We start from the raw sequence: 27,880 nt of genomic DNA on the forward strand, positions 1-27,880 counted from the left end.
CCGTCTCAAAAAAAAAATTAAAAATGAAAGTAAGTTTCATTAAAAAATACTATATATGTAATTGCAGTGGTGAAATTGTTTTGTGATTAAATAAACACTTATGTTGACATTAAAGCAAGATATTTAAGAGTTAGCAAAGATACTAAAGCTAATGTTTTAAATTTTGAGTTTTTAAAGTCAATCTTAAATTTCCTGCTACTCTGAAGAATATATATATATAATTTTTAATTTTTCTATTTCACTAGGTTTGAAGAGTATTTTTTGAGGTTCCTAAATCAAAACTTAAGTTCCAATTTTTGCATAAAGTTGCCTTTATTTTCATGACGTTATTTCCAAAATGGCAGGACAGAGCATCCGCTTCAGAACAACAGTGATATTTGCACATTTACTTGAATATGGAAGGAAGAAAAGCTAGGCTTCTGTAATAGAGCGTAATATGTGCAGAAAAATATTTCCAGTGTGTTATTTATTGAAATTTGTGCCAGGTGCTACAGGTAAAGAGAAAGTTCCAAGTTAGTGGTCTCAATTATTTAGTTATTTAGAAGGCAAGTTTTGAAGACTATTATTAATTAACCTGATTCAGTTGGAGAAAAAGCCTGAAATTGTATGATCCGGAGAAGAGGTGTCATGTTTTTGCAAATTATTTCTTCTCACTTTATAGATATTCTTTTTTATTTTTCTTTCTTTTTTTTTTTGAGATGGAGTTTCGCTCTTGTTGCCCAGGCTGGAGTGCAATGGTGCAATCTTAGCTCACCACAACCTCCACCTCCCAGGTTCAAGCGATTCTCGTGCGTCAGCCTCCCAAGTAGCTGAGATTATAGGCATGCACCACCACACCTGGCTAATTTTGTATTTTTAGTAGAGACAGGGGTTCTCCGTGTTGGTCAGGCTGGTCGCAAATACCCAATCTCAGGTGATCTGCCCACCTCGGCCTCCCAAAGTTCTGGGATTACAGTCGTGAGCCACCGCACCCGGCCGTCACTTTATAGATATTCTAATGAATTTAATGTATTAATGAGACTTTGCTAATTCAGTGTAACTACAGATTTCAATATATTTAAATATTTCCATTAACTTCCAAAGTAAACCAAATTGTATTTATCTACTTAGAAGTCATCTATGACCATTGAAAGAAATCGTAAAATCACTTACGATCCTGACAAATTACTCAAAGACTTGCTGAGTGATTACTCATTCTTCATATTCTATTGATGAAAACACAGATTGTTTTTTGAGGAAAATCATGGTGCAGTCATTTGTACTTTAATACTCTGTGGACATGGGCACTTGTCCAGCATCTTAACCTTTCTTAAGAGGTTGTCTCCCTTTCTCTACTCAGCTGATGTTAAATTTGTTGATCTGCCATTACCTTATAACAGAAAATCTACAAGTCAGGTGCCCATCATGGAATATAAACACAAGTTCCCTATATCTCTATACCTATCAAAAGCTCAGTGGACAGCCAAATATGGTGGCTCATGCCTGTAACCCAAACACTTTGAGAGGCTGAGGTGGGAGGATCACCTGAGGCCAGGAGTTCGAGACCAGCCTGGGCAACAAGCAAGGCCCCATCTCTACAAAAGAAAATTTTAAAAATAATAAACAAAAAGCTCATTGATAGCTCCAGTCATCTTTGGAGGATTGTCTGAAGAATATGGAGCTTATCTGTTTTTCTAAATGTATTTAAGATTTCCTCTTGGATTAAGTCTGTCAGTGAGGCCAGGTATGGTGGCTCATGCCTGTAACCCCTGTACTTATTGGGAGTCCGAGGCAGGAGGATCACTTAGCCTAGGAGTTCAAGACCAGCCTAGGGAACATAGTGGGACCCCGTGTCTACAAAAATCAAAATAATTAGCCAGGCTTGGTGGCACGTGCCTGTAGTCCTGGCTACTCAGGAGGCTAAGGTTGGAGGATTGCTTGAGGCCAGGAGGTTGAGGCTGCAGTGAGCCATGATTACATCACTCCACTCCAGCCTGGGTGACAGAGTGAGACCTTAAAGAAAAAAAAAAATAGAGAGCAACACCGGAATATTTTGTACTCCTACCCTCTTTGCTAATAATGAACTGTATTTTGGCCTTATGACAGCAATCTATACTGATGGATGCTCTAAAAAGAAAACCGTCTGAAACCCACTATTCTTTTAAAGATGTTGATTAGGACATTTTTACCACATTATATGTCTCCTTCTTGAACATACACAGAATGAACTTTTCCCTGGTTTATTACAGGAATAACTATGCCTCTCTTCAGCTCTCCTGAGTACCTGGTTGGTTTTTATCGTATGGCTTCTGTGATTCGTGTCCTAACTGATTGTGTTCTCTTTGTTAATGGCTTTAGTGAGCTTCGAGCCAAATTTGAGGCCCACCTCTAATGGGTATTTAAAAAGGACCTCTGGCTGGGCGTGGTGGCTCACGCCTGTAATCCCAGCCCTTTGGGAGGCTGAGGTGGGCGAATCACGAGATCAGGAGATTGAGACCATCCTGGCTAACACGGTGAAACCCCATCTCTATTAAAAATACAAAGAAACTAGCTGGGCGTGGTGGTGTGCACCTGTAATCCCAGCTGCTGGGGAGGCTGAGGCAGGAGAATGGCGTGAACCCAGGAGGTGGTGCTTGCAGTGAGCCAAGATCACGCCACTGCACTCCAGCCTGGGTGACAGAGCAAGACTCTGTCTCAAAAAAAAAAAAAAAAAAAAAAAAAAAAAAAAAAAAAAAAAGGAAGGACCTCATGATATATGCTAACCTCAACTGTACAGACTTTCTTATTTTCCATTAATCACTTACCGTTTTGTCAGGTTTTATATATACAATTCCAGTCTGCTTTAAATCCATTGTGAATAAAGGAAGGTATACATCAATAAATTTAGAAGTTAAACAGAATTATATTAGGATATATGAAGAATCTAGTAACCCAGATTTTCTATGTGTGTGTGACACAAGGGGAGGCAAGTATGAATGTGTAACAAAACATTGAAGTTTATTTAATGATTATCCTTGTGTGTTATGTACTGGATTCACCATCAGCAGTAGATGAGTGACAGTGATATCCTAATATTGTAATAACTGCTTCTAATTTTTATATTTCTTTCAGTTATTTTTTTACTATACCAATGATTTTATAAAATGTGAATTAATTTGATAATTTTGGAAAAGTTCATATAAATTCACAATTGGGGAAAAAACTTGTTAAACAGTATGTCCTGAATTTTAGTTTGGAGAACCTGTTTATCATAAAAATAATTTCATTTTATAATGCTGTTCATGAAAACAAGGTTTTACTTGTAGCTCTACTTTTACAAATGTGATTGAGAGGTGTATTTGAGCTTTGCCATGGATCAAGCTCCTTGCCAAACCCACTATAAAAGTTATTACATTTAATCCTAACATATCCTACAGATGAAATATAAACATAATTCTCATTTCCTGAAAGAATTTAATTAACATCCTAAAGATTATATAGCTATTAAGTGGCAGAACTGGAATTAAAATCCAGATAGTCTAATTCCAAAGTCCCAGTTCTTATTTAAGCACTCTGTTGGAGTATTATAAACGTAATAATAAATTGTGATTGTTGGGGTCTATAGGGTACTGATTAATTCTAGCCTGCCTTTTACTGAATAGATTCAGGAGTCAAATAGAGATAAAAATATTTGCTTTATTAGTAAAGCTGGCATGCAGAGTGCCTTGGACGGGCAACTCAAGTGGGCTTCTTATTTCTTCCCCAGTTAATTGAACTTGCACACTTAATCAGTCAGATCAGCTAGAAAACTGCTGCTGTTCCTTGCTCCCCAGCAGGCTTACCAGTGGAGGAGAGAAGAAAGTGCTCAGCTTGCAGGTGGAAGGCAAACTCTGAGGTGGGAAGTTGAAGAAGCTGGGTCCCACAGGGGCAATGGCCATTTTTCCAGTCTCATCAGAGCTAGTTTAGAGAACTGGGTTTAGAGATGAGTATACATTTACTTGCTACTTTTGAGAGGGAAGAAGTTACTAATTTATGGGTTTGTAGGAGCAGTGGGAGTATAAAAGAAGAGAACCACCACCCTCTTTTATGTGAGATGAGGAAGGAGTCAGTAAGGGTGTTGAGTAATTGCTTCGGAGGTTCCTGAGCAGGTGACTATTTAAACCAATACTTGAAGGATAAGGATTTAGCCATGGGGTGGGATGGGGGCGGAGGAGAAGAAAATCCTAGGAACCAGGAGCAGCAGTCTGAATAGTTAAAAGAACTGAAAGGAGCTAGCAGAACATAGCGGCTGAGAGAGAGGGAAAGAGTAGCACAGGAATAGGTGGAATAATCAGTGGTGACCAGATCACCTGGGCCTTGTAGGCCATCATGAGAAATTTGCATTTTACTCTGTATGCCAAGGAGATTTCTTGAATGGTTTGAAGGAGGGGAGTGGTGTGATCTAATTTGTACTTTCATTGCTATTTTTTATTTTTCATTTTTGAGACAGAGTCTCACCGTATCTTCCAGGCTAGAGTGCAGTGGTGCCATCATGGCGCACCACAACAAGGTTGAGCAGCCTCAACCTTCCTGGGCTCAAGCAGTCCTCCTGCCTCAGCCTCCCAAGTAGCTGGGCATGGTGGCCCATGCCTGACTAATTTTTTTTTTTTTTTTTTTTTTTGAGATGGAGTTTTGCTCTTGTTGCCCAGGCTGGAGTGCAATGGCATGATCTCAGCTCACTGCAACCTCCACCTCCCTGGTTCAAGCAATTCTGCTGCCTCAGCCTCCCGAGTAGGTGGAATTACAGGCGCCTGCCACCACACCCAGCAAATTTTTTTAAAATATATTTTTAGTAGAGACGGGGTTTCACCGTGTTGGCCAGGCTGGTCTCAAAACTCCTAACCTCAGCCTCCCAAAGTGCTGGGATTACAGGCGTGAACCACTGCGCCTGGCTGCCTGACTAATTTTTAATTTATTTATAATTTTTTTTTTTGAGACAGAGTCTCTGTTGCTCAGGCTTGAGTGCAGTGATGCAATCTCAGCTCAGTACAACCTCCACCTCCTGGGTTCAAGTGATCCTCTCACCTCAGACTCTCAAGTAGCTGGGGTTACAAGTGTGTGCCACCATGCCCCACTAATTTTTATATTTTTTTAGTAGAGACGGGTTTCACCATGTTGGCCAGGCTGGTCTTGAACTCCTGACCTCAAGTGATCCACCCGCCTTGGCCTCACAAAGTGCTGGGATTACAGGTGTAAGCCACTGCACCCAACCAATTTTTTTATTTTTTGCAGAGACAGGGTCTTGCTATGTTGCTCAGGCTGATCTCAAACTTCTGGGCTCAAGCAATCCTCCTGCCCTGGCCTCCCAAAGTGCTAGGATTACAGGCTTGAGCCATTGTGCCTGGCATAATTTGTATTTTTAAAAGACTGTATGGGATGCATTTGGAAAGCATATTAGAAGGAGGTAGGCCAGTGACATGGACTAATATGATATTGGTGAAATGAAGAGCAGTTGACTTTGAGATGTCTTTTGGAGGTGAAAACCATGAGACTTGCCAATAGATTTGAATGGGGACTGAGGAAAGGGAGAAATCAAGGATGACAATCAAATGTCTAGCTCGAGCAACTGGATGAACAGTCCATTTATTGAGATAACAGAGCCATGGAGAAGAGTAGTTCTGGGTGTTTTGAACTTGCTACGCTTCAGGTGCTTATGTGTCTTTCTTATGGAGACATCAGGGCTCAGAGAAGAGATTTCAGTGAGAGACATAAATTTGGGAGTTTTCATTATATAGATGGCATTTAATTTAAAGTCATGGGCATAGATGAGATTATCTAGAAAGTGAATGTGGGAGAGAGAAGAGGGCCCAGTACCAAGTCCTGAAGAATTCCAACATACAGAGTTTGAGTAGAAGAAGCACATGCGTGGAGACAGAGATGGAGCCGCCAGAGGGTCATAGAAAACCAATAGAAGTGTTGATATAGACTCCAGGATGGTCAGTATTTAGAGAAAGTGGTGACTGTGTCAATTACTAATCTTAGAAAAGTGGATTTGGTAGCAGAGGTCATTAATGACCTTGAGAAGAGCAGTTTCAGTGGAATGGATTGAGGAAAGAATGGAATTGAAATGAGTCAGTTGTGTAGATGTGTGCGTCTCACACCTTAAGAGGTATATTAATCACCTGGAAATCTTGTCAAAATGTAAATTCTATTTTAGGGCCCAAGATCTCCTTTCCTTTCCTTTTCCTTTCTTTTCTTTTTTCCTTTCTTGTTGTCTGCAGAGATCCTGCATTTTCTAATGAGCTCCCAGATAATGCCAATGCCGCCAGTCCATGGAGCACACTTTGAGTAGCAAAGGTATAAATTAGTGGTTCTCAAACTGTAATATGTATTAGAATAACATGGAGCGTTCGATAAAATACAGATTATTAGACCTACTTCGAAGTTTCTTATTCTGTAACTCTGGGGTGGTACCTGAGAATTTTCATTTCTTGTAAATTCCCAGGTGAAACTGATGCTACTGATCTGGGAACCTCTGGTGTAGGCGATTTTTTTGGAGAATTTTAACTGTGATGGAGAACTGTCAAGGGAAGTCTTTTGTTGTTGGTTAAAGGTGGTAAACAAGTAAAGCAAATTTATGCTGATGAGAATGGTCCAGTAGATAGGGAGACACTGATGATGCAAGAGAGAAGAGGAATGAAGAAGTGAAATCCTTGAGAAGATGAGTGGGGTGGCTCCAAAGCATGTATTGTGGTCTTGAATTTTGATAAGAAGGGGCACATTCTTAGTTATAGCAAGAGGGAAGGTGGAGACGATGGGTTTATAGATTTGGGGCTAAGCAAATGGAGCTCCCCTCTTGATGGTTTCTGTTTTCTCAGTGAAGGCAAGGGCAACTCTTGAGGGAAGAGGGTGAGTTGGAGATTTGAGAGAGAACATATCAAACGATCATTTTCGAGTAGGAAAATGAACTTACTAGAAGAAAATGGCTTTATTGAGAGCCTCTTTGAGATTAAGGTCAGAAACTAAGAATGAAATCTGATTCTGCGGTCTTTCTTGTTCAACCTCAGTTAGTTCCTTGGATTCAGTCATGGAGAATTAAGTGGTTGAGATTACCCAAGATTAGACTTTATCCAGGTGAGTACATCAGAGAGACAGAGAGAGAGAGAGAGAGAGAGAGAGAGAGAGAGAGAGACAGAGAGAGAGAAGTGCAAGGGAGTGATTATAATCATGGAACAGGAAGGGAGATGAAGACAGAAGAGGGCTGAAAGATAGAAACAAGCAATGATGATGAGGTTAACAAATTGTAGTCAGGGTACAAGTAAACTAGAGGTAACTAGGTTTGTGATGAAAAGCAAATGCTGCTGGCATTCACAATTTTGTAGGTGGGGCAGTTTTTGGTAGGAATAAAGGTCTAGAGTGTGACCATGAAGATGACTGGGTGTGGGGGAGTTTCCTAGAGAGGTCAGGAAATAGGATGTTGGGTGTGCTGTTCACCTGGATGTTGGAGTTGCCAAGAATGATGACAGAAGTTGCGAGTGTAGAGAGATCTTCTGGATAGAAACTAACTTTTCAATGAATGATGGAAAATTTCAGGTCAGTGGATACCAGCAGCAGAGAGGGATAGTTTATCAGGGTTGTGAGCAGGAGGTATTTTATAGAACAAACGGAAAGTAATGGTCCTGAAGTGGTAATGGCTGCCAAGGAAGACTCCTACCCACCTGCTAGCCAGGAGGTATCTGGGCTATTAGAGAATGCTTTCTAATGGCAGGGCTATAAGAGAAGCAGTGTCTTCTAGAAATGGCCTAGTTTCAGAGGTGGAGGGGTGGTTCAGAAAAGAGGGTGAAGATTTATAGGAGTTTATCACAAATTGGGATTTGAAGATTGAGGGTATGGCGTAAAAGTTTGGGAGTGAAAGGAAGGGAACTGGAGTAGGTACAGAGTTGTAAAAGCAAGTTTGGCAGGCAGAGAGTTTGGTGATAATAGATGACCAGAAAGTCTTGGATACATATTAGAGACCGAGACAAACTGGAGGATAAGGCATAATGGAACTGGCCCAGACAATTTCTGTTGTTATTATTATTATTATTATTATTATTTTTTTTTTTTTTTTGAGACAGAGTTTCACTCTTGTTTCCAGGCTGGAGTGCAATGGTGCAATCTCATCTCACTGCAACCTCCGCCTCCTGGGATCAAGCGATTCTTCTGCCTCAGCCTCCTGAGTAGCTGGGATTACAGGCACCTGCCACTGTGCCTAATTTTGTATTTTTGGTAGAGACGGGGTTTCACCATCTTGGTCAGACTGGTCTCGAGCTCCTGACCTCGTGATCCTCCTGCCTCGGCCTCCCAAGGTGCTGGATTACAGGCGTGAGCCACTGTGCCCGGTGATGATTTCTAAAAATAATTAAAATACACGTCGCATTTTTGCTATAGATGTCCTCCATGATCTAGCTGCTGCCTGCATCTCTTACGTCATCCCTTCCCACTCTCCCCTTGCTCCGTGTGCTCCACCCACACAGCCCTTCTGTCTTTCTGTCACTCACTCCGGCATGCCATACTTTTGCTACCTCTGTTTCTTTTTTCATTTGTTTGCACTTGATCTTCTGAGAGATAGCAGAGTCAAGTGGTCAGTAGCATAAGTTCTGGATCCAGACTCCCTGCTCTGCTACTTTTAAGCTTTGTGACCATGGTCAAGTTACCTAACCTCTCTGTGCTTCAGTTTCTTATTTGTAAGTGGGAGAATGATAATAGTACTTATTTCATAGGGGATTCGGGGAAATACAAAAGCTGAATTGAGACAAATAAATGTAAAAGGCTTAGAACAATTTCTTGTATGTGTGGGTAAAGACTCAATAAACATTAATATTATTATTATTTCTTCTGCTTGAAGCTCTTTTTCTTATATATTTATATAGGGAATTTAATCATTATATTGTTTCCTTCTCAGCTCAGATGTGATTCCTCAGCCATCCTAGCTAAAGTGGTATAACTCCACTGGCTTTCTGTCACTCTTTATCCCATTACCCTTTTATTTAGTCATAGTATTTTCATCACTACTTGAAATTATTTTATTATTCTGTTCTGCTCTTCCCCCATTACCTGAAGGTGCCAAGTACTTTGTAGGTGCTCAAGAAATATTTGTGGCAATTTATTGTCCTGAAAACACGGTTTCCTGGGCCTCGACTCTGATCAGGCAGCATATGTGGTAAGGTGATGACAGAGAGGCCTAGGCAGGGAAGACAGAATTCAACTCTGTTTATTAATCTGTTGGCTCATCTAGATCAGGCAGCTGCCAGTTTTTGTAAATTTTGTTAGAGCACAGCCACACCCATTTTAAAACTTATTTTCTGGCTGCTTTCCTGCTGCAACCACAGAGTTGAGTAGTTGTAACAGAGGTCTTAGGGTTTGCAAAGTTGAAAATATTACTATCTGGCCCTTCATTGAAAAAAATTTGCTGACTCCTGATTTAGATACATAGAAAAGACAAGGAGAAAACACCAAAAATAATAACAGAAGCTTTATTTGGATAATGGGATAATAGGTCATTTTGCTTTTTATCTTTATGCTTTTTTTTGGATTTTGTTATAGACCCTTCAATTTGGAAATAGCCTTATAAATACCCCAAAATAGTATTTAGAACACCTTTTTAATGGTGGGCTTTTTCCCTTTTTTCTCCTTAGTGCTGCTTTTGACACAAAAACAGGGTTACGTGTGGCAGTGAAGAAGCTCTCCAGACCATTTCAGTCCATCATTCATGCCAAAAGAACCTACAGAGAACTGCGGTTACTTAAACATATGAAACATGAAAATGTAAGTTATTCATTCAAGGAAAAATACATTTTGATCTTGAATAGACTGGGGAAAAATGTTTTAATTACTGCAGATGGAAATATGTTGGAGTGCATCAAACATTGGTCCCTGCTTCTTGTCCTGGGGTGTTAGTGGCCACTTGGTTATGTCAGGTCAAAGACTTGGAATGAAAGTGATGCATCTTCCTGGAGTTTTAGTTTTACTCAAAGATTTTTAGAGGGGAAGGAACTCTTTAAAATTTTAAAATGAAAGGATATGTTATGAAATACAACACAAAATTCACAAGAATTTTGAAGAGAAAATATTAAAAAGAAGTTATGTATTCTTTGCCTGGTTTTCCTAAGGCTATATTATGAGAATATGGGAGTCTGTGGCTATTAAAAGACAAAATAGCCACAGACTCCCATATTCTCATAATATAGCCTTAATATTTTTAAGTGGAAAAATCTGAGAAAGAGTGCCTTAGGCTCACTGAAAGTCCTATCAAAGGTGGCTATTATTTTATATATTTGTTAATAATTTTTCTTTTTTTCCAGATTCACGTATTTTAATAAACATGTCAGAGGCATTGTTTAAGTTAAATATAACTTTTTCTTTTTTACCAATTTGTTAATTCAGTTGCCATTCTGCAAAGATGCTTACAAATTCTAATACGGTAAATAAGTGGATATAATTGGAATATTAACTGAAAGTAAAAAGACAGTTGATTGAAGACATTTATTTTACTGAATTTCAAAATCAAGTTATGGATTTCTGTGACTGCTATATGAAGGGTACTGTGAAGTTTGTAGCATTGTGGAAACAATGGCCATAGAGATTTCAAAGTCCTCAGGCTGTACTGCTTGTTACCGTGTGGAAGAAAATTCAAAATCTGTGAATTTATTATTTGACTATTTAGACTGTTTTAGTAATTTAACTTCTTCATAGCGAGAAAAAGTCACAGGTAAGTGGCTCCCATTAGCATACACTTGTTTCATTAGTGCAGGTTGCTTCTAAATTGAGAACATTAAGACTTAAATTTGTAATTGGATTATGGATGCCATTATAATCACAGCTGCTGCTTTTTATTTTCACATTTTATTTTGATTGTATGCTATTGAGGAAATCCTATTTCTACAGACAACTTCTATTCCTGAGTATAATTTTACATAAGTAGCTATGTGCAAACCAGAGTTTTAAGAATGTTCAGTGTGGAGCTGCAGCCTTCCTAATCAGTGACATGTTTACAAGAAGTTGAGATATGCGGAAAAAGCTGGCAGCAGAAACTTTATTCCTAGGTCTGCATAAAATCAAGGTGGCCTGGCAGCTTTAAGGGATGTGTTTGCATTTGATTTTTAACACACTTAAGTGTGTATGCTGTTTTTCATTACACATTATTATATGTGACAGAGACAGTGTCACAGCTTTGCAAGTATAAAGGATATTTTGAAAGTGAAATGCAAGCCAAACATTTATGGAACCCCAGAGCACCTTTGGGAGCCCCTAGGATCCTATTGATGTGGCTATGCTAATTTAAGAACATCTGGTTTAGGAGATTATCAGTGCTACACTGATTGTTTTGCTTTTCTTCATAAATATGTTAAGCCAATGTTTAGGGATTGTGGTATTAGAAAAATAGGATTTTAATTTCCATACATTGTTTTATAAGTGGCTTGCTTACTAGCAGTCTTTTTTTTATATAAAGATGTTTAAGTTCTAACAGTAGATGGTCACCTAGATATCAGTGATTTGTTATTTAAACAAAATAAGGCACATGGCTGAATGTCTCATAGTTCTCTATTCCATTGGCAAATGTTTGAAGCCAAAAGACTTGACTCAATGTAGAAAAATTCCTGCATTTTAGCCTATTTTAAAAACATTTGTTAGGTGCTTATAATGTCAAAGTAGTTTTACCCAATAAAGAACCAAAACTTCCAGTAAGTTTAATTGAAGGTTGTCAGAGAAATTCGTCTCGTACCCTCCTCTTCTTTTTTAAAAAATTACTGTTTTGGGTCACCATCCCATTTTTATAGCTGCCAAACATCCCATAGGCAGCAGCAATAGGCGCTTAAAACTTGTGAACATTTTAAGTGTTGGTAACAAATATAATTTTCAGGTGCCAGAGGGCACGTGTGATCTTTTACACAAAAATACCTCTGACCCACAATCGGTAGTTCATCTTGAATTGTCTCTTCTGTTAGTGATCATGAATAACAGATAAACATTTATTAGGTGAGTGACTGAAGCTAGGGGATGTCCTCTGTGACTATGAGAGTTTCTCTCTGAACAAAGTTAGTTTGACCATTCCTGATTGAACTTCTGACCTTGATCTCATTAACACCTGCTCTAAGGAAAGATTAAAGGGAGGCAGCCTGCCAGCTGCATCCTTTTGCTGTCTGGGCAGACACTACAGAGATGGCCCATGTATGGGCCTAGAGATCTGTACATTTTAGAATTTAAAAATGATCAAGGAAATTCTTTTGTAAATTTTATTTGGGAGCCTTAGATTTAACCTTACCATTGTAGACCAAGAGATTGTTTTAGTGTGCTTTTGTTAAATATGCTAAATATTGTCTTTGGATACTGAGTTAAAGTATTTTTTTTTTGGATGTGTGCTAATTTAATAAAAATATGACTTATATTTGTCAGGCTTTGGACCATGATGGGATAATCATTAGAGATATTTGCTGCTTATTTGTATTATGAATGTCTTTTCTAAAAATTTGATTCCTGGGTTACTTTGAAGTGACTGAAGTCATGTAACAGCAGAAGGAGTTAAGGAAATAGACTAAAATATGACTTAATTTAGAAGGGAATTTCCATTTAAGAAATGAGAAATGGCTGGGCGCAGTGGCTCATGCCTGTAATTCTAGCACTTTGGGAGGCCAAGGTGGGTGGATTGCTTGAACCCAGAAGTTTGAGACCAGCCTGGGCAACATGGCAAAAACCGATCTCTATTATTATATTAAAAAATAATGAGAAATGAATAGATTCCTAAACTATTTTCCAGATCTATTTTAATGCTGAGAAGCTTTTGTTTTACAGTATCTTCCTTATGATTAATACTTCATAAATATGATTAATGGAGTGAGGGATATTTTGTAAAAACCCATCAAATTTAAGTACTTTGATTTAACATGGGTAGTTTTAATCTCAAAATTGTTATTTTCGGTGTGCTTATGCTAAACACATTAAATATTGTAAATATTGCCCTTTTTAGGAAATTAAAATTTGGTAGGGTATTTACTAGTTGGCTTTTCTCTATTTTTTTTCAGGTTACTTCATTTTTCTTCTTGCAGTCATGCTTTTTAATCATTTGAATAGTTGAGCTTTATGTCTCATATTCTGTTAATGGAAGTAGCTGCTTCAGATAGTTTGCTTAGGTATACTGTATTTTGTAATTCTCTATTCAACTGTGTGGGCTGTGGTCACCACTTATTTTGATGATCCACAGTGGGTCAGTCCTTTGTACTAGGCACCATCAGATACATTGTCTGCTCAGTCTTGGTGTCAGTACTGTGAAAATAAGCAATGATGTCCTCATGTTTTTCATGTGAGGAAAATGGGACTCAGAGAAGATACCAAATGTATTTGCCAATTATTATTTAATAACAGCCATTCATTGAACCCCTGCTGAATGCCAGGCTCTATTCCAAGTGCCAAGGTTATTGGAATGAAGAAATTATAAGCTCTTGGACCCAAGAAATCACAAACTAATACTGGGGTTCAAACTTATAGCTGCTTGGTTCCAAAATGTCTGTTGTGTTTTCAGTTTGAAATTGGAGTTTTTATCTGAAAATAGTTTTGACTTTTAGTCTTTGAGGTAACTCTTGCATGTGTAAATCAGATCTCTAATGATTTAGTTTTATTTCCATAGGAGGATGATTTTCACAATCACAATGGAAACAGTGTAAAACAATACAAATAGTTTTAAACTTTTCTATTATATTGAGGAGATGGGCATCTCAGATAACAAGAATCATAGATTAGAAAATATTGGAACAGGTGAATAATGTTAGCTTCTAGACCTCAGTTACCTTAAGTAGAAGTGGGTATAAGGGAAAGTGATTAAAAGACCAGAGGTCTTAAGCCAGGAGTATACCAAACTCAAGGGAAACGATTATGGTTTAGATGGAGAAGGTAAAAGGAAATGGATTTGACTTAAATTTAAAGCACTATTATGAATGAGGTCACAGGTTCTCTATTGGGGGGCATGTAAGTTGACCTTACCTCTATGGAGGACAATTTGACAATATTAAGATCCTTGAATATATTGTTGTCCTTCGATTCTGTAATTCTGTTTCTTGAAATTTATTTCCTGGAAGAAAATATGAGATGTGCAAAATACATATATTTTTCTTGCATTATTCCTTAAATGTCTAGAGATAGGAAATTGGTTAAGTTATGGTATACACAAATGATAGATATGCTGTATACAAATATTTAAATATTAAGTAAAAAGGCAGGATATAAAACTATGCATGGTGTAACCCCAATTTAATTTATGTACATCAGAAAATCAAAAGAAATATATCTCAGAATGTTAATGATAGTTATAATGGGTGGTACAATTATGGGTAATTTTGGTTTTCTTATATACTGTTGTCTGGATAAGATCTGAAAGTGTCTCTATTTCCTTTGGAACAATTTACAAGGACTTGAAACCTATTCTTGAATTCCAAGTATGTGTCCCACCATCTCCTTTTCAGGTTCAGACTGTAAAATTGAAGTTGCTTTTAAAAAGTGATATTTGGAGTCGGGCACGGTGGTGCATGCCTGTAATCCCAGCTACCTGGGAGGCTGAGGCAAGAGAATCGCTTATATCCGGGAGGCAGAGTTTGCAGTGAGCTGAGATTGTGCCATGCACTCCAACCTGGGCAACAGGAGCGAAACTCTGTCTCAAAGAAAAAAAAAAAGTCTGGTATTTGGATGAGTGGAGTAACATCCTAATTAGAAGATCTTTTTCATGATAATGTTTTGAGTGTTAACATATCTTACTTCTAGAGCTTTGTGTTTAAGTTGGCAGTTTAGAACAGTGTGCTAGTGAGGCCACAGTCTTGCTTCATAACCAGATACTCTCAAATATGGCTGGGCGTATTACAAATGAATTATATATTTCTTATTTGCCTTGTCAATGCCTAACTTTGTAGAAATGAACGGCCTGGGTTTTAAGGAAAATAGATGGGAGGTAGGGGTTGGAGGGTGCTGTATGTGGATAAATCATTATAAATTCATGATCAGAAAAACTGCTCAAAGACCATGGGTTATTGAGTATTAAGTAGCTCTTTGCTTTATCCCTGTGTAAAGATAGACTTTTTTTTCGTTTTTAAATTGTCTGATTTAAATACCCTATACATTAAGATTTCGTGAGATAATACTGAGAATATTTTGAGACTTTAAAAATGTCAGTTTTGAAGGATATATGGTTAAGATGGAAATTTTCGTGGAATACATTTTTAAAAAACACAATATTATGGTAACAACCATGGACGTGTGACCTTTTCCCCTGTTGGATTAATTCATTAGACCATTAGTACATACGTAAGGCAAGGACCCTAAATCTTTTTGCGTTCTGATAAACTACTGACTACATATGATTAAATTCTAAAGAGATGAAGATTTCTAATGGTAAAGTGGGTTAATATGAGAATTGATGTTAACAAGTAGAAAACAAAAGCATAATTTGGGTAGAAAATTAGTTGGAGTTATTGAGTATATGATGTGATGTTATGGAACTGAGGTAGCTGGTTTTGAATTAGTTCCTATTAAAATGATTGAGACCTGGCTGGCCATGGTGGCTCACTGCTGTAATGCCAGCACTTTGGGATGCTGAAGTGGGAGGATCGCTTGAGGCCAGAAGTTCAAGACCAGCCTGGGCAATCTAGTGAGACACATCTGTACAAAAAAAGAAAAATTAGCTAGGCATGGTGGTGTCACGTGCTTGTAGTCCCAGCTACTTGGGAGGCCGAGACAGGATTGCTTGAACTACAATGAACTGTGATGGTGTCACTGTACTCTAGCTTGCATGTCAAGAGTGAGATCCTGGCTCTTTTTTTTTTTTTTTTTGAGACAGAGTCTCGCTCCGCGTCTGCACTCTCCCAGGCTGGAGTACAGTGGCGCAATCTCGGCTCACTGCAACCTCCACCTCCCAGGTTCAAGCAGTTCTCCTGCCTCAGCCTCCTGAGTAGCTGGGATTACAGGCGCCTGCCACCACGCCTGGCTAATGTTTGTATTTTTAGTAGAGACAGAGTTTTACCATGTTGGCCAGGCTGGTCTCGAACTCCTGACTTCAGGTGCTCTGCCCACCTCGTCCTCCTAAAGCGTTGGGATTACAGGCGTGAGCCATTGCTCCCGGCCTAGACCCTGACTCTTTAAAAAAAAAAAAAAACAGAGAAGATTAAGACCTGATGGGTACTATACTGAGTTTAATATTTATTTACTTTTTAATTTTTATATTTTCTTACAGGTCATTGGTCTGTTGGACGTTTTTACACCTGCAAGGTCTCTGGAGGAATTCAATGATGTGTGAGTAAATTTTTTGCATTTGCCTTCCTGGTCTACAGAATGAAGACTAATAGCCCATTTCTATTCCCGAACCATTTAGCAACATATAGACTTCAAAAAATTCTTTATTCCTATCATGCACCTCTTTTTGGGTATAAGGATGGATACCAGAAGATGTATGTTATGGGTGGTGCGTGTTAGTATTTGCATCATTTCAGGCACATTGTACCCCATTGAAGAGTCAGTTTTGAATTCTTACAAAAATTCCATGGAGAAAGGAATGGAGAGAGTTTTGACTATGGATTTTCTTTTCAAAGTGTTTATCCCAGGGTTGGTTTTTATTGTTGTTGTTGTTGTTGTTTTTGTTTTAAAAGACATGATGTCTTGTGATACTGCCCAGGCTGGACTCAAGCTCCTGGGCTGTAGTGATCCTCCCACCTCAGCCTCCTGAGGAGCTGGAACTACAGGCACATGCTACCATGCCTGGCCGATCCCAACTTTTAAAGGTGCTCTTCAAGAAATGTAATGGAGCCCCAGCCATATAGACTCCCTGCTCTTATCGCCCATGCATGTGGGAGATGATACTAGAACTACATGCTGGTCCTCGAAGTATTAGATTTCTACACTGGGATAAGGGGCAGACTCTACCTGTTGAGAAGGTCTTCTTCTCCCAGCTTTGTAACCACCTCTGTTGTTTTAGCCTGGGATCCCCCTAGAAAGCAGAGCCTGGGATTCTCAGGAACCAGTAGTGGGGGGCTAGTGAAAATGAAACAGGGAAGGAGAGAAAGCTTCTATGAGTATATGTTGAGTTGGTCACCACTATGGACAACTGGGCTGAAAACTGCCAAGATCTAAGAAGCTGTACGTAATGCACCTCAGATGGGGATCATTAATACACTGGCTCCTGACCCCATTGGCAAGGGTTGCCACATGTGTCATTAGTGCCTTCACATGCCCAGGTTGCACATTGGTGAGCATAAGACAGATTCTAGCAAGTGTTCCCATGTATGTGTGAGCTCTCTACTATAGTAGCTTTTCTAGTATCTGAGTTGACACAGCTCTCCCTGCCCCCAGTTCACAGATACACTATACCATGAAAGAGAAAAAAACCTTAAACACAGTTATACTTTTGATCACATTGAAATTTTGCATTCCTAAATGGAAAGGGTTACTATTATGAAAGCCAAAACAGAACTGAAGATCACGACTTCTCTTCCTTAACCTCCATTCCCCCATTGACCCCAGGGCTGAACCTAACCAGTTTCTCCTCACCCTTATCTTGGTTTCAGTTTCTGCCATTCTTATTCTGGGCTGATCGCAAACACCATTTACTCCTTTCCCACAGGACACAAAGGGGATATGTTTGAACTTCTATGTTCTGTCTAAGAAAAGGGAGAAAGAAAGAAATAAGATGAAATGGAAAGGGAAGGAGGAAAGGTGGCAAAAACATTTCTCCACCATTTGAATTTAGTTGGAACAGTGTATGGCTGAGAGTAGAAGTTAAGAGAGGAGAATTTGGTCCACCTACAAGATCTCCTTGGCCACATTAAATTTGATCCTGCTAATGAAAATTTAAGAAACAAAGGAAAAAAGTAGCCAATAACTAAGAAAAATTGTTCTTCTCGCAGCCCTGCTTGATACAACAATATGGAGGCTTCCAGAGATTACTGGATGTTACCCAGGGGCATGTATATTACAGTTTGTTGAGCCCTACTGTATGCTATAGTTGGAAAAGGGAATGTTGCAGAATGAATGGTTTTTAAAAATAGTTTTCCTAAATGTGGAAGAAATGCTGAAGTAATGTGTTTGTGAATTACTTTGGAAAACATTTGAGTTCTGAGCTGTATCCCAAAACTTTAGGTATACTAAGGATGGATTTATATAACAAAGGAAATGATTTGCTGACTTGTGCGAAGTGCAAAATGCTGTATTTTGGCCTAATTGGGCATTCTGGAACCGGATTAAGAACCTATTTTTCCTATGTGAAAAGACCTTAATTAAGGCCAGTGTCTATTTAAAAGGTTAAGTGTTACTGATAGTAGTGCCTTTGTTTGGCTCCTTCATTCATGTAAGGACCCAGCAACTACAAATCTACCTTTGAACTAAGGTTTCATTCATTCATTCAACCATTCATTCATTCATTTATTCAACAAATACTATGGCTGTTGAGCAGGAATCTGTTCTTTCTATTTAACTCTAGCTGGATTCTGTTTTTTATAAACAATAACTGAGTTTACCTCTTGGAAGCAAATCTCATTGCTACTTGTTGACTACTTACTGAATGCAGAACACTGAGCAGAGTGTTGGCACAGGCTCAGAATAATCAGAAACAGTCGCCCTTCCTTTCGACGAAAGTGTCTGGTTGGGGGAAACAAATTCAAAGCACTTTTGTATCCAAGCTACGAATTGGCCATATGACCTTGGACAAGTCACTTTACCACTGTAGGCCCAGTCATTTCCCTGTAAAATGACGAGAATTGAGGTCGTTGACTTCTGAAGTGTTTTAAATTACAGAAAGTCTCTGAAAATAGAATGAACTTGTTTGCCTTTAGAAAAATGTTCCATTGTTTACTTTTTAATGTGATGTTCATATCACTGAAAAAATCACTGTAGTTCAGGACTATAGTTATTTCAGTGTTTTCTTTCTTTTTTTTTTGAGACAGGGTCTTGCCCTATTGTCACCCAGGTTGGAGTGCAGTGGTGAGATCTCGGCTCACTGCCACCTCTGCCTCCCAGCTCATGCAATCCTCCCACCTCAGTCTCCCAAGTAGCTGGGACTACAGGCGTGGGCCACCATGTCCAGCTAATTTTTGTATTTTTGGTAGAGATGGGGTTTTGCCATGTTGCCTAGGCTGGCGTCGAACTCCTGAGCTCAGGTGGTCGCTCTCCTAGGCTACTCAAAATGCTGGGATTACAGACATGAGTCACCACGCCCAGCCATTTCAGTGTTTTCTAAAGTTATTTTGGGATATGCATAAGAAACTAAACATCTTCACCTACAATTGCAGGGTTTGCAAATTTAAATACCTTCAGGGTCACACAAAGAACATAAATGAGGTTCAGTGTTACACAATTGGGAGTGGTGGGGTCTGTGACAAAATACATCTGCACTTCCTAAAAGTATTCAAATTCACATTGAAACAAAACAAGTAAACAAATGAAAACCTACATTTCTGGCCAAACCAGACATAATGTAGGCTAGAGGGGTTCTACAAGCTGCCTGTTTAGAGCAGGCTATAATTTGAACACAAATTTTTAAATGCTAATTAGCAAAATCTCTAATTACTTTCAGATTTACAGTTTTTTTTTTCTTTTTCTTTTCCTTTTTTCTTTTTTTTGAAGTGGAGTCTCGCTCTGTCACTGAGGCTGGAGTGCAGGGTCACGATCTTAGCTCACTGCAACCTTCGCCTCCCAGGTTCAAGTGATTCTTCTACCTCAGCCTCACAAGTAGCTGGGATTACAGGTGCACATCACCACACCTGGTTTATTTTTGTATTTTTAGTAGAGGTGGGATTTCACTGTGTTGGCCAGACTGGTCATGAGCACTTGACCTCAAGTGATCCGCCCACCTCAGCCTCCCAAAGTGCTAGGATTATAGGTGTGAGCCACCGCACCTGGCCTAGAGTTGACTTTTAATCATGTGGTACGTGTATTTGTGCCTTTATGTTTTGGTTAGCACTTTTAATTTATATACAGTCATGCATCAGTTAATGACTGGGATGTGTTCTGAGAAACATGTCATTAGGTGATTTTGTCATTGTGCAGACATCATAGAGTATACTTCCACAAACCTAGATGGTATAATCTACACACCTAGTCTATATGGTATATCTTGTTGCTCCTATGCTACAAACCTGCATGGCATGTTACTGTACTGGATACTGTAGGTAACTGTAACACGATGCTATGTATTTGTGTATCTAAACATAACTAAACATAGAAAACATACAGTAAAAATATGGTACTGTAGGCCAGGCTTAGTGGCTTACTCCTATAATCCCAGCACTTTTGGGAGGCCGAGGTGGGCAGATCACTTGAGCCCGAGAGCTGGAGACCAGCCTGAGCAACATAGGGAAACCCCTTCTCTACAAAAAAAATGTAAAAAATTAACTGAGCCTGGTGGTGCATGCCTGTAGTCCCAGCTACTGGGGAGTCTAAGGTGGGAGGAGCACTTGAGCCCAGAGGCAGCAGTTGTATTGAACCATGATTGCGCCACTGCATTCCAGCCCAGGTGACAGGGTGATATATGTGGTCCACTGTTGACTGAAACATTGTTATGTGGTACATGACTACTTCAGATTTTTGCTATGTTTTAAATTTTAATTCTTGCAAATGAAGACTATACCTTTGAGAAAGGAACAATAGGTAGTGCATTTTGAACATTAGGAACAATATACAGTTACTGAATCTGGATGGAGATGATTTTTGGAAAATGTAGTGTTAAAAGATGGATATACTGAGTTGCTCTTGACCGCCATAGGATGTGGTTGTACAGATGGCAAAATTTTGTAAAGATACAGTACATCTAGATCTCTTAAATGATTGGAAATCCTTCGGGCCTTTCTGTTGGCTTCTTGATAGCAATGTTTGGCAAGAGACTGCGGGCATATGTATTCCTGTGTATGCAACAGATATTACCAGTAGAAATGCAAAAATCTTAAATAGCCAATATTTGAACCTAACACCAGAGCAAGCTGTAATTTAGTATTACTACAGTATTGCCTTTTCTTTGTGTGTGTGTGTGTGTGTGTGTGTGTGTGTGTTTTCTTTTTGTAGTTGGGACTACAGGCTCACACCACTAGACTCAGCTATTTTTATTTTTTCGTAAAGACAAGGCCTTGCTATGTTGCCTTGGTTGGTCTTGAACTCCTGGACTCAAGCAATCCCCCAACCTTGGCTTCCCAAAATGCTGGGATTACAGATATGAGCCACCATGCCGCACCCCCCCACACCTTTTTTCTTAACTATGGTGGTTCTTTGCACAAGCATAGTAGACAAGAATTTTTTGATTCCTCCTGGGAACTATTTCCTCAAATTTCATGGAAACTGAATTGTCATGAGTTAAGTGGAAATTAGTCTTCTGATACTTTTTCCTTTATTTTACAAGTTCCCATCCCAGGTTTCTTACACTGAATTCCTTATCTCTGCTTCATTCTTGAAGAGGGAAATGGAAGTGGGGTTTTGGATTCTACCATGATAGAGCAGAAGACCTACAACAAGGCTAATCAGCAGCCTTTGTTTTAGTGAAAGCCAATGAGAAGAGATCACTTCTTCCACTTACTAACAATGATTGCTCAACTAATAAGTTTAGCTTTTTATTTCAGTGTAAAAGTTGCTGAAAACACTGAACTGGTAAAGGAAATTTCTGGATTTACATTTTAACCTGATGTTGTTCAATAAATATTTGAATACCTTATGCTAGGCACAGTAATAGTCTCTGAGGAATATAACAGTAAATAAGAGCTGAGGCTGTTAATGGGAGAGAAGAACAATGTAAATCATCAAACAACATACCATGTGGTAAGACCTGAAAGGTCCTACATGAGTTGGTCTCCTGTGTACTCTCTAATCTAACCTCACCTCATCCTCTTTCTACTCTGTCTCCACCCCAGTCACTCTGGCCTCTTGTTCTTTGAGTACAGACAACCACATTTGCAATAAGACCTTTGCACCAGTTTCTGTTATTGCCCTGGAACTTTTTCCCCACATACCTACATGACTGTCTCCTTTCCTTCAGGACTCTACCCAGGGGTCTTCTCATCAGAAGCTCTTCTTTTGTTACCATTCTAACTGAAATAGTACCCCTACTGTCACTGTTTACTCCTTACCCTGCTTTGTTCTTAGCAAATTTTGTTGTTGTCTGTCTTCTCCCTCTGTTTGTAAGCTCTGTTCCAGCATGGAGTTTGTTTTCTTCGTTGCTGAATCATTAGCACTTAGAACAGTAACATGCACTCCATTGTTCGTTAAACAGGTGAACACAAGAATTGCCATTATAGGGCAGGTATAGAGTGCTAAAGGACTGCATAGTATGGCCACCTAACCCAGACGTGAGGTGTCTTCAGGAAAGCCTCTGCAAAAAAGATGTATACACAGAGGGCTTAACGGATGAAGGAGAGTTGGAAAGGTGGGGAACGTACAAGTTCATCCAGGGGCCGAGAGAGGGAGCTGAGGGCAGAAAAGGGGTGTGTGTGTGTGTGTGTGTGTGTGTGTGTGTGTGTGTGTGTTTGGTGGGAATAGAGGTGTATATGGCAAAAGATGAAGCTGGAATGGGGAGGGACTAGATCTTTGGGGCTTTATAAGCTAAGCCTCATTAAGGTAGTTGCTTTAGAGAAGAGATCAAAGGGTACTGGGAACTGGAAATGGAATTGGAAAAAGGATGAAAGGTTTTACTTTTATGTGGGATGACATAGTTACAACTCTCTCCCCCTTCCTCCCCACACAAACACATTCCATAGTGTGTGATAAAAAGATATCATTTTACCAGAGGCAGTTTTCTCCTGGATCCTTAACACATTAGGAAATATTTTGGATGGGCATACTAGTTGAAAATCTGAAATGGATTTAAGACTTTTCTGGGAACTTAAATTTATGTAATGATGCTTCTCATTGTTAATATCTGACTTTAATTTCCTTTGGTTTGACTTCTTGCCAGCATTACAACTATGTCCTTTCTTTAAAAAACAGGGCCTTATGCTTATGAGTGAAACTGACAAAACGTGGGTGAGCAGTTCTATAACAACTTTCTTTTTTTCAGTAACATCTTGGAGGGTACAAAGGGCTTTCACGTAATCTCATTTGACACAACAACCCTGTGAAATAGATGGTATTATCTCTAATTTTCAGATGAGGGAACCGAGGTTGAGAGAGATGAACCTAATTGTATAATATCACATACAAAATTGCATCTCTCCCTGGTCTTTTGGCTCTAAACCTATTTCTCATCACATTTTTCTGATCTAAGGCTATGATTATTATTTGAAAGTCTGCTACCCTTTCTTATTGAGTAAATATTGTGTTAAGTTCTATGTAAGATGCCAAAACTAAGGGCCTGTCTCGTTTTCCAATTGCTATGGTCTTATTAAAGAAATGAGGTATTTCTTATTAAGAAATGCTTACCTAAAATAACTGAAGGGCTGAGTCAAATCTGTAATGTCTAGACAACTTACAGGGTGCTGCATGAACTCAGAATATTAGAGAAGCTTAGTGGAGAAAAGCCTCTAAAGAAGGTAATAACTGTGTCCGAAGAAACAAATAGGGATAGGATGTGGAAGTTGAAATTTATTCCAGAGAGAGAATGAAGGAAATATGTAAAGTGTACAGAAAAGAGATTTGTGTGGAACGGAGAGTGTTAAATGAAAATAACTATTGATTCTTCTTTTGTACTTGATAAAAATTGTGCATTAATGAATTCTGGGTGTGTGTGTGTGTAGGGTTATTCCTAATTTAGCTAATAAATGTGATCTTTTTGGAAATAATGGTGAAAGAAATACCTAGCCGAGTTGCTTGGACTTATAGGTTATTTCCTAATTTAGCTAATAAACATGGTATTTTTGGAAATAATGCTGAAAAAAATACCTAGCCTAGTTGCTTGAAACTAGGCTAAGTGCTCAAGATAGTGAACACAGGAAGAGAAGTGGTCTAGGATAAAGATTAATGAGTTAACTATTGACATTTATATTTACAATTTTTTTTTTTTATCAGAGAGGTCTGCTGAAATGGGGATGGTGGGTGGTGAAACTCCTTGTAGATGTTTTTACAAACTCATGTTTGAAATCTAAATAAGTTACATATCTCTTAAGAAAATATCATTCAGTTTTTGCCTGACATGATTGATAAGATGCCACATTTTTCTCAGATTAGCTAGTTTTAAAAGGTAAGGTAGCTTCAAGGCCTAGCTTAGAGTTTGAGTCCCTCAGCAATCTCTCTCTAATTCACTCCTTCCTAAGTCTGTGCTGGGACTCTCTCCTGTGTGTTCTCCAGCACCATATGTCCCTTTATTATGATTATATATTCATATATGCCTTCCTTTCATCTAAATGCTGTATCTGTCTTTCCCACTGCTGCATCCCCAGGGCCCAGAAATACGTATTTGTTGATGGAGTGATAGAATCAATGAATGACTTTGTGCTGTCACTGTTTATAACTGGTTGATGATTTGGTTGCCTGAAAGCATGCTCAGTGCTCTCTCCTTTGACTAGCTTTTTTGTTTTCATCCTGTAATGCAGACTGTGTGGTAAAATATTGAGTCTAGTTTCATTGATGCAGGTAATGTAGAGGGCATCTTTTAGTAATCTTTGCTTCAAGTGAGAATAATTTGTTGTGAAATAAGCCTACTAAGCTGCCTATTTGGCTGCTGAATGGTTCTTTTACCCCTAAATTAGAACAGTCCGGTCTGCTTACCAGATAAGATCTTTGGCACACGTATTTCAATAAAATGAGCCCTTGTCTTGTCTTACTAGTAGTGCTGTATGAGTTGTCCTGAGTCATTCAGTGGTAATTGAGTGCCTACTATCTATCAGACACTGTTCTTGGTACTTTAGATACTATAGGGAACAAAAAATAACCCTGTCCTCCATGAACATTGTACAAGCAGATAACAATAAACAACAGTGAGCATATAAAAAAGGAAATTACATAGTCTGTTAGCAGACAATAATGCTATAACTAAAAAGAAAAGGTAGAACAGGAAAGGGGTATTAGGAGTACAAGGGTGGGGGGGAAGATGGAATTTTAAATGGATAGGCCTTATTGAGATGAATTTGGAGCAAAAGTGTGAAGAAGTAGAGGAATTAGACCTGGGGGTATCTAGAGGAAGAGCATTCCAGGCAGAAGAGGAAGTCAGTGCAAAGGTCCTGAGGCAGACTGCATGATATATTGGAACTGGAGCAAGGAGGCCAGTGTGGAGCTGAGTAAGAGCAAGGGACAGAGACATAGACTATGAAATCAGAGACGTAATTAGGGGCAGAGTACTGGATTAGGTAGGGCTTTATCTGCCATTGAAAGGAATTTTGTGTTTTAGTAAAATAGGGAGCCTTTTGAGGAAAGGAGTGCCCTGATCTGAGTTTTATTTCTAAAGAATCACTCTTCCCCTGTGTTGAGAATAGACTGTAGTAAGTCCCAAGGATCAATAGGTGAGTTGCAGAAGCTTGTGCTTACAAATTGTCAATCCCTGTGATTGTTTTAAGCACCCTGTTTAAATATGGAATAAATTTTTGTTTTGTTTTGTTTTGTTTTGTTTTTTGCCTTTTGATAATTGCTTTGAATAGGACTGATAGCAGTAAGAGACGCCAGTCTATAGATACAGAAAAGTTTTTTCTACATAGGTTCTTTCTGATTGTTCTGTGCTTTAAAAAGTGAGAGGTGGGGAGGAAGAGGGCAGGGACAGTGGTGCTGGTCTTAACAATTGGGTATTATCCAAGAAGTATAAATGAAGCTGTAGAATGGGGTGCTGTCTAGAGTACTGAAAAGCATTTATGACAGAGTTCTTCCTTCTTGCTGTCACAGTACATTTTACTCACAGGAGTCACATTGAGAAATGTGATTTGTGCTCTCTATACTTTGATTAAATTTAAAGAAGACCAACTTCACAAGAAAAGTGAAAAACAAGATTTGTATAAGTCCATGAAATTGTTTTCAGCTTTTAGCCTAATAAAGTCCTTAATTCCTTTGTAAAGATGTGAGAACTAGATAGCTTTCCAACCATACTCAAGTCTAACTTTCCTTAATTTACTTTACTTAATTTACTTTAGGTACATCGACAATATTAGGCATGTCTTTACTAAAATGTAATTGACTATGCCTTTCAGAAACGAATACTATAGAAATTATGTGACTCTCCATTAATGCCTCTTTTGGAATGTGCTTCTTAAAACGTGCTCATTTATATTCCTTGCCCCCCATCCTGTTCATTATTTTTAGAAGTTGGTGCATCTTCCATAAACAATCAGCAACTTTGCATGATGCTTGCTTTTGTCCCCTGTTGTAAGACTTATTTTGAAAATCTTTCTATATGGGAGTTAGAATGTAACAATTGGTGGTCATGGATTGGTCTTTGGGCCTCCTGGAAACAAGTATAGTGATTAAGTTAGTTCCTGCAAGATGCTTCTGCCATAAATAATACCTTTCAGTTTATTTCATTGTAGCTTAGTAGTAATGCTTGATAGTTATTACTATATAGACTGATTAATCTTATAAACTTACATAATGTTTTGGCAGTCTCACCCTCATTCTAAATTTTGGTGATAAAATGGATGTGGTCTCTGAGGGGGAAAGGATTTGAGAGAAATTACATAGTGGTAAACTGTTCTAATTAAAAGCTCTCTCTCTCTCTCACCATGCAGTCAGTGGTCCTCTGGCTGCCTAAGATTTCTTAACTCACTGGTAACAATTTACACACAATAGCTGTACTTGAAGTTGCTATGGTTTCATTAGTAGTTTTGCCTAACCTTTGTGAACTGGCTCAGGCATATTAGTTAGGACTATTATTATTTTTATTTAAAAATAAGTTATGTTCGTCTCTTCTCCGTAAAATTATTTAGAAAAGTTCAAAGAATAACCCTCTTATTATCCAATGTCAAACAATATAATTATGTGCAAAGTAGTCTTATACGACCGAAATTGAATTCTGTCTTCCTCAGCTTATGCATCAATTTAGGGTTAAAAAATATAGTAACTGTGATTAGGACAGAATACTGCTATGTTCTTGCCAGCCTAAGAACTTTGTTAAGATTAACTTTGATAGTAAATACAGTATTGAGAAAATACAGTATTGAGAATTATTAAGGAAATTATTCAGACATACTGCTTCCCTAGTTATTGTGACATTTGTAAGAGTTTTTAAAAAGGTCATTCCGTTGATGTAAATTTTGCATCAGCTGAAAGAATTGTTGGAAGAATATGTGCTGTGATTAAGATCATGGTCTGTGGGGTCAGTTAGTTTTAGATCCAACCCCTGACATTACTACTCTTTTTGACCTTGAGTAGATGGCTTATCCTTATTCTGTCTCTATTTCCTTGTCAATGAAATGGGAACGCTAATGGACATTATCTCACAGAGTTATTGGGAAGAGTACATGAGACATGGACATAATAAACTGCTTGCTGCAGTGCTGGACACAGAATAAGTGCTAGTTAGTGCCTTTGGTTATGTTATGTTGAGATTGGAACATTTCTTAAAACGTTTCAGTCTCATTTACTTATTAATTACATTTAGAGTCTACTCTTTCCTCAAGGCAGTATAAACATGCAAGATTTAAAAATATGAAATGCTAACATCTTAAGGTTACAACTAGGTTAAGTCCTGTTGATCTTCATGAAATTGAGAACTGACCATGGCAGCCCTACCGGGAAATTATGACAGAGAAAAAAATTCCATTCCTCTTGGAGGACAGAAAGTAATAAATATAGTGTATTAGTTGTGTGTGTAGGTATATAAAGAGAGGTCACACACACACACGTTTATTCTTATAATACATTAATAATAGATCTAAATTACTGACCTGCTTTCTTCCCTCCAAAATTCATAAAAAATGCAAATAGAAATGAAATGAAATCAGCATTCTTTATAGCTCAGCTGATATATATTATTACCCAACCTCAGGAATAGGAATGATTCTTAGACAGTAAATAAAACTTACACTTATTTTTAAAAATT

The 27,880-nt window shown here is 38.5% G+C and overlaps 1 protein-coding gene across 4 annotated transcripts in view; it reads left to right on the forward strand.

Annotated features, from left to right (window-relative positions):
- Positions 1 to 27,880, forward strand: part of MAPK14 (mitogen-activated protein kinase 14) — an 83,701-nt gene that overhangs the window by 15,650 nt on the left and 40,171 nt on the right. For all 4 annotated transcript variants that reach the window (XM_030804250.1, XM_030804251.1, XM_030804253.1 and 1 more), the window contains exons 2-3: positions 9,615 to 9,744; positions 16,190 to 16,248. In XM_030804250.1, the coding sequence (XP_030660110.1) occupies positions 9,615 to 9,744; positions 16,190 to 16,248 (189 nt within the window). The remainder of the gene's footprint in view (positions 1 to 9,614; positions 9,745 to 16,189; positions 16,249 to 27,880) is intronic.

This window comes from Nomascus leucogenys, chromosome 22a (assembly GCF_006542625.1).
Source record: "Nomascus leucogenys isolate Asia chromosome 22a, Asia_NLE_v1, whole genome shotgun sequence".
Lineage (NCBI taxonomy): Eukaryota > Metazoa > Chordata > Mammalia > Primates > Hylobatidae > Nomascus > Nomascus leucogenys.